The following is a 7,368-nucleotide window of genomic DNA, read 5'->3' on the forward strand; positions in this document are numbered from 1 at the left end:
ATACCTCTCCTGTAGATAGTCTGGATCAGCATTTTCAAACATCTCAGAAAGCATCTTGACTTGAGTTAAGATCTTCTCCTCAAGATCTACTGTTGGTCCTCCATCAGTACCTTCTTCGTTGGACGGGCCAGCCACTGCTTCATCCGTTGCACTGTCATCACTGCTGTCACTAGTTCCAGGATCATTACTAGGCCCAGCAACAGTTGCTGGTTGAGCAGTACTTGTGCTTGGCTGGTTTTCTACATACTGTGGTATTACAGGAACAGTCTTCACAATCTGGTCCTGCTCCTCCATCAAACGTTCCATAAGTGCTTCAACATCATCATTAGTTTGGCAAGAGAGAACCTGAGCCCAGAGCACTTCCCTGTCTGCTGGTACCACTGCACACAAAAAATCTATTTTTTCTTTGTACCACTTCTCCCGAAATGGATCAACAACTCGGGGTTCAAAGGTACCAGGATCAATGCCTCTGGCCATGTCTGGTTCTTTTGGCACTACAGGGGCAAAACCAGCAGTGCTGGTAGATGGGAGGGCTTCATGCGGAACATTCACTGGCTGTTCTTTCACCACTTTCTGTGATTCAGATATAAACTCAGTCTTCCTTTTCTTTGGAGGTAGAGTATGAGAATCAGACACCTCTCCATGGGATCGTTTTCTAGCAGCCCAGAGACCCTGAAAAACATCATCTTGCACTGACTCATGGCGGTCCACAGCAAGGTTTATATACGCCTCCAGTACGAAGGCCCGACGGTCTGGATGGCAAATGTTCTCAACCAAAGTCTGATGCACATCATTAAAACTAAAGTATGGGAGCAGGGAACATATGAAATCTGCATCCTCCCTTAGTTCACAGGACTGATTTTTCTCAAGATGGTTATTCACTGAAAAATTCATTAAATTCGCATCACTGGCACTGTTGCTGTCATCATCACTACACAGGCCTAACTTGGCTTCTGCTGGAGGATTTGGAGACCGAGGCTGAAGATTCTCAGGTGATGGGGAGTGGTTTGCCTGATCAGCATCATGGCTGCCCATACCATCCCCAGCACCTGCAGATGTTTGCTGCAATGCATTAAAGTCTGGCCTATCACTTGCATGAGGTTCAGTTTGCAAGTCTTTCACTTCACCATCTATATTATCTATGTTCCTTTTTTCTTCATTTCTTATCTCAATAATTCTTTCATTCAGAGTCATCTCATCCTTATGTAGATTAGCAAGGTTCTTGTTAATAAAGCCACTGTTTTCAGCATCCTTTAGATCAACTTCTTGTTCTCTGATGAGTCTTTGTTGAGTGGCAATATCTGTGGCCACACCTAGCTCCATTGTGTCTTGTTCCAGTACACTTGTATTTGGCTTTGGGTTCCCTTCACTTTCCATTTCCTTCATGACTGATGCACTTTCATTACTGGTGGAAGGAGATACATCTTCAAAGCTGTCGTCACTCAACACAATGAGAGGAGCAGATTTTCGAGGGACTGTGCTAATTATAACTACATCATCATCATCATCATCATCATCATCACTGTCACCTTTGTTCCTACTGTCTTGTGGCACATCTCTGACAACACAATCCAAGGCACTTGTCTTGTCAGGTACTGTGTCACAGGCCTTAACATTTACAGACTCTACTTGTGTTGTGATACAAGACTCTGGAGTTCTGAAGTCATTCTTTCTTGGATAAGATGTGCCCCAAAGTTGTTCAGCTTCCTGGTTACAATTCTGTTTCACAATCAGTGGTTCAGGGATCTTCTCCAAGTCTTCTCTAATTTTCCTGATGGCAGTATCTTTTTCTTCCAACTTCACCTGTACATCCTGCTGAAGGGGTGAGGATATTGCCTCTATGGCTTCCGGGACACTGCAACTGTTCTCCATCCACAACGCAGCACTCTCACGAAGCTTATCAAGACAAATATGTTCCTTGGCACCAGCACCAAGCTTTTCACAGATATTTGCAATAACTCCTTCAACAACCTCACATGCCTGTTGCTGTGCTTCCATCTCTCACCTAGAAAAGAGAAGACATAATTATGCATCATCATCATCACTGCAAAGCAAAGGAAAGTAATATTATCTTTATTCTAATTAATTTTTATAAAGATTTCAAAGATTACTGCAGCTAACATATGGCACACTGACTATGAGATGAGTTCATTATATAGTCATGTCCATAACTTTTGATGTGTTGGGGGCACAGCTGCCAGCCAGGAGGGGGATGTAGCTCTCCAGGTAAGCATGCTATCTCAACTTGTTTTTCCTCATTTTGTACATGTTATTTGTAAGCATCTAAAAAGTTCTAAAGATCTAAATTACGGGGAAGACCACTAAAGATCCTTATGTGTTTTCAATACTCTTCTCATAAAGGTTATTGGAAGAGTATATTGTTGACAAAGAAGTTCTGGCTGAAAAAAAGTATAATAGACAGAAAATTTTTAAGCAGTTCCACTGGTTTCATACAATACATGGCACACACATATAGCTATTTCTGGGCCCAACTTTACCTGTCAGGACTTAATAAAGGTGACTCAGTGTATACGTTTTTTTTTAATATATGAATTCAGCTTAAGGTGATTTGCAATGTGATTTCTCATCTGGATTTCTCACCTAGATGACCTTATCCTAGGAGTCACATATGGAGGTCTGTCAGGGAGGGGCAAGAAAAGGTCCATTTCTACCTACATACCCACCAAAGAGAAGTAGACTTAAATAGATGTGACTAAAGTATGTTGGAAAGTGCATCATAGGTAGCTAAGAGAAACTAGTCATAGTACTCATATAACTTGAACCTAGTACTGACTTTAATACAGACTTAAAGCGACTAATATTGTCCAACTCAGTGACAGATCAAGTAAAATATTCCAGACAGCAACAACACAAAGAGAGAAATGCCTCCTGCACTCTAGGGAACAATGTGAGTGTGCTAATTTAAATGCATGACCTCTACATTAGGGACTTACTGGAAAAGTCTATGATAGCTGAAGGAAGCATACCCAAGCATAATCTTCCAACATTCCATTAAGTCAGCTCTCAACAACCTCTCACACTGAAAACAAGTCTAGAGCATAGTCTGTCATGGCAAGGCAAATCCTCCAGGAACAGAATATGCTTGGTCCATCTACAATGCACAGACTCAAGTAGTTTTACATCACTTATATATCCTGAATTCCTGAACTCAGAACAAAACTCCATCACTTATTTTACATTCTGTAGAGATGTCAGGAGTGTGACAGACAGCAGACCTTAAGAGATCTGAAGCCATCCTGCCTGTTTTAGTTGCTAAAGAGTGAATATGATCATGCAAGCATAATTTTGTATCAACAAGAATCCCTTTTCCAGAGGAAGAGAAAAGGATTGGGTGGTTATTGATATAATAGTGGCCAAAAAAGGGCAGGTATAATAAATTACTTCCAAACCTTACAGTGACACACTTACCAGGGTGAAGGCTAAGACCCCAGGACTCTGCAACATTACTTCCTTGTTATTACAAAATGAGATAATGTGATCAATAAGCACTTAATTGTGTGCTGCTGTATTAGAACCATAACAATATATAAATTATGATGTCACTACACCAACCAGCCAGCAATAATCATCCACTGCTGGTTAACTTGTTACTTCTTAAATTCTCCAATTAGCTTTGCAGCAACTGCCACTATAGTATGTCACCATCTCTCATGGTTAGTTACCACAACTCTGGACTATCCTGGAGAAAGTCCATCCCCCAGTAAAGGGGTCATATTTTATTTTGAAAAGCACTGACCTGTTACTGATCAAGACTGACAAAAGCCAGTCTCGATAATTAAGAGAATGATGTACAACTCTTCAGGATATTTTTTAGGATCCCCAAATGTCCAAATCATGATTTGTAATAATTCAGTTTTCCTAAACTAAGAATTTTTGGAGAAATTTTTAAAATTTGTGACATGTAGAAATTAAGGATTTAGTGTGCATTACTTGCTTCCTCCAACACAATGTTACAACAACAGGCAAGGGGGCAATGTTAACTCAAGTGCTGAGAAATATTGTCAGAGGGTGGTTACAATAGCTATGAGAATAGTGTTGGGTGGTACTCAATTGGCCTTAAGAATAGGCAGCAATGATTGACTGGTGTGCCTGCAAAGAGTGGTGACCAGTCAGGAGGTAGGTCTAAAGTGATAAAAAGCTTCGCAGGAACCCAGAAGCAAAGACTTGGCTGTGTTCAGCCACAGCTCCCATGTTACGCTCCGAGACACATCTTGTGCTTCCATCCCTTTGTTTGCCTCATGTGTGTTGGGATTCTTGTCCTTCTGGGCAACTGTGCTGAGGCTTGTAGTGGTGTGAGGTTTGTGATACCCACATCTGGCCTTGTGTGTTCTGTGGGGACATTCAAGTGACTTTGTGCTCTGCGTGTGTGTGGATGCCCAAGTGACTTAGGCCAATGAGTGAGTGGACAGCATGTGCTGCACTTATGACTCTGTGCTCTTCCTGGTGTGAGTATTTGAGCCTGTAGTGACTTGCCATTCATGAGATAATTGTGCCCTGTTCTCTAGTGAGGGAATATATGCCTGTGCTGTGCATATAGTTTTTGCATGTCCTTTTTGCCTCACACTCCACTACGATGCAGGTCCATGTGAGTTGCTTCCACCTGCACTGTGGAGCTTAGTGATGGAGTGAGTGCTGTCCTGATTACTCCTCTGTGTGAATTGTTGCTTGCCTGGATAAGTGTTAATAGTGGCTGGTTGGCTGTGAGCAGTGGTATAAGTGGTGGGTACTGTAACAATAAAAACAAACTTTTCCACCAGGTCACCAAGTTTGTTGTGAATTAAATGAGATAGCAAAAAAGTTAAGTATTGTGTTGGATTAATTAGAAGAGCTTTAAAGAACTTGGACAAAAATGTGTTTAAAATCCTGTCTAACTTTAGTAAGACCTCACCTAGAATTTGCTTCTCAGGTATGGTCTTGATCTTAAAAAGCACACTAAAATAATTTAATATGTTCAGAGGAAAGCCACATGGCTAATACCATGATTCATGTTACCCACTCTATGAGATGGGAAGACTGAGTGAAACAAGTTATTGACTGTACTGGACTATGCTGCAGTGCCCTGTGACCTGTTGAACCTAAGACACACACACGAAGATATAATATAATTTTTTTCTATGAAAGAGAGCCTTGTCGAATTTAAGAAAAATGCATTCACCTACAGAATGGTATATCTATGGAATAAGCTCCCTGAACAAGTAGTCAGAGCAATGGAGACTGCAAAATTTGAAAAAACCTTTCATAACCACTGAAAAACATATATAACACACAACTATCCAGTAAATACAAAGTCTGAATCACAAGCCACTTCTAAAACTTCTTTATGTGAAACTGTTTTGGTATTGTGGGTGTGGAGAGGAAAGGTGGCAAAAAGAGCCATTACAGGTTTCATGCCCCTGTACTAAACTTTCTCCAAGTAAAGTAAAGTAAGTTTTGCTTAGTTGTGTCTGGCAGATGCAGTTGAAGTGAAGGGTGATGTGACAGGAAGGGAGTGACTGTCAGTAGAAGCACAGTTCAACTGGAAGTACATAACCAACCCTTCATGTCAGGCTTCGGTTTTGTCTCATCACAAAAACACTTTGGGATATTTTTTTACAACAGGCCTGCATTGTTCCAAGTCCCCACCTCCAAGTACTCCCATTCATTCCTCCACAGTCTGTCCCAACTAATTTTATAAGGAGGCTGTCGTCCTCCCCATATCCCACATAGGTCACTAACCTAACCCCACTTAACCTGGAAGTCGGGACTCTGAATGCCCTAGTATTTAGAATTTCTCATTTCATAACAGCTAACATCTTTCAGATGCTTACAACACCAAGAATATATAGTTTTCATGAGACCACTGGTGCTTGTGTTGAATCTAATTAGTTACAATATCGGAAGTGGCCGCCACTGAGGCGTACTGTCATGACGATGTGTTATCAAGTGGCTGCACACTGGCCTCGCCCTGCTACCCTGCCCACTGACCCTCCCCCACCACCACCACACTGCCATACCACACATGAAAAGCGATGAGGTGTTGTCCTTACGCGATACTATTTCCAGGGAGCCGTGTCAAGTCAGTCTCAGACCAGGGGAGAGAGAGTAGGGGGGGGAGGCACACAAACACAGGTAAACACTCTATATCCCAGTGTCTGCCAACCTCCCTCGCCTACTACACACCCGCCAAGCCTATCCTCTCACCTTAATACCCGAAGAGGAAGCTTTTTCTTTACCTCACACAATTTTTTTCAGGACGGAGGACCAACCCGTGCCAAGTTTTCCTATAGCTTATCACAAGCAACGATACGCCATCGCCACCGCATGAACCTATCGCTGCCTCACTCGCACTGAACACTTGAACACTCACTGCCCAAGGCAGCAGAGGCTTGCTAAGTTGCCAGACGCTCGAAAAATAAACTTGCCATAAAAAGGACATCTATACTATGAAAGAACTCTTTACGTATCTCTCTCTCTCTCTCTCTCTCTCTCTCTCTCTCAGTATGTATGACATGACCACAACTTTCAGGCATTTCCTCATGTTATGTCGTCATTGGTGATCTAAAATGAACACACTTTTTATAGCAAATCAGTATATAAACAGTAACAGACTGCATCACCTCACGATTTCAACAGGGAAATATTTGTAACTGTAAGACAAGGTAAGTGATTTTTGTCACTTCTGAATTCCCACAGGAAATAAAATAGTCTGCATAATCGATGTACTAGCACTCAATAAAATTTGAGTTTAATAATGACGATTCTCTCTCTCTCTCTCTCTCTCTCTCTCTCTCTCTCTCTCTCTCTCTCTCTCTCTCTCTCTCTCTCTCTCTATATATATATATAAAGCCCTAAACATATACGTTTACGAGAGAGAGAGAAAAAAAAAAAAAATGGAAAATGCATGTCTATCCTTTAGAGACTTACCAAAGACTATACGTCCATATTGCTGGCTGTACTTTATCCTAACTAATAACGTCAATATAATCTGGAAGTACTTTGACATTGCATTTTCTCTCGAGCTTTCAAAATTACATCTATAGCTGCCCGAACGTAGCTAAAGGATTTTAGACCCACACGGTGACGTGAATTGTTTATTGCATTTGGTGAAACCTGAAGACATACATAATAAACATAAGACGTGCGTAGCACTACTAACCATAAAGTACTGTATCAACATAATGTGCCACTAATCATGGATTATTACAATTAGGGCAATCGACCCCTCGTAATACAGATGCGGAAATCACGTGTTTGGGGTCTTAAGGGGAGACTGCAAAATCGCGAATCCCACGTTAAATTGCTTATTTTCAACTTGTATCTCCTCCCTTATTTATGGACCAGTTTCTTTCATTCAAAAAAAAAAAAATA

The 7,368-nt window shown here is 41.3% G+C and overlaps 1 protein-coding gene across 4 annotated transcripts in view; it reads right to left on the reverse strand.

Moving 5' to 3' along the window:
- Positions 1-6,389, reverse strand: part of LOC135090470 (uncharacterized) — a 28,445-nt gene extending 22,056 nt beyond the window's left edge. Inside the window, exons 1-2 of one of the 4 annotated variants that reach the window (XM_063987220.1) lie at positions 6,234-6,389; positions 5-2,005 (exon numbers count right to left, since the gene is read on the reverse strand). In XM_063987220.1, the coding sequence (XP_063843290.1) occupies positions 5-1,998 (1,994 nt within the window). In that variant the 5' untranslated portion in view covers positions 1,999-2,005; positions 6,234-6,389. Of the gene's footprint in view, positions 1-4; positions 2,006-6,047; positions 6,176-6,201 lie in introns of those variants that run through there. The other 3 variants (XM_063987211.1, XM_063987228.1, XM_063987238.1) reach the window with 3 other exon arrangements.
- Between the last annotated feature and the right edge of the window lie 979 nt (positions 6,390-7,368).

The sequence above is a fragment of the Scylla paramamosain genome, chromosome 3 (genome assembly GCF_035594125.1).
Source record: "Scylla paramamosain isolate STU-SP2022 chromosome 3, ASM3559412v1, whole genome shotgun sequence".
NCBI lineage: Eukaryota > Metazoa > Arthropoda > Malacostraca > Decapoda > Portunidae > Scylla > Scylla paramamosain.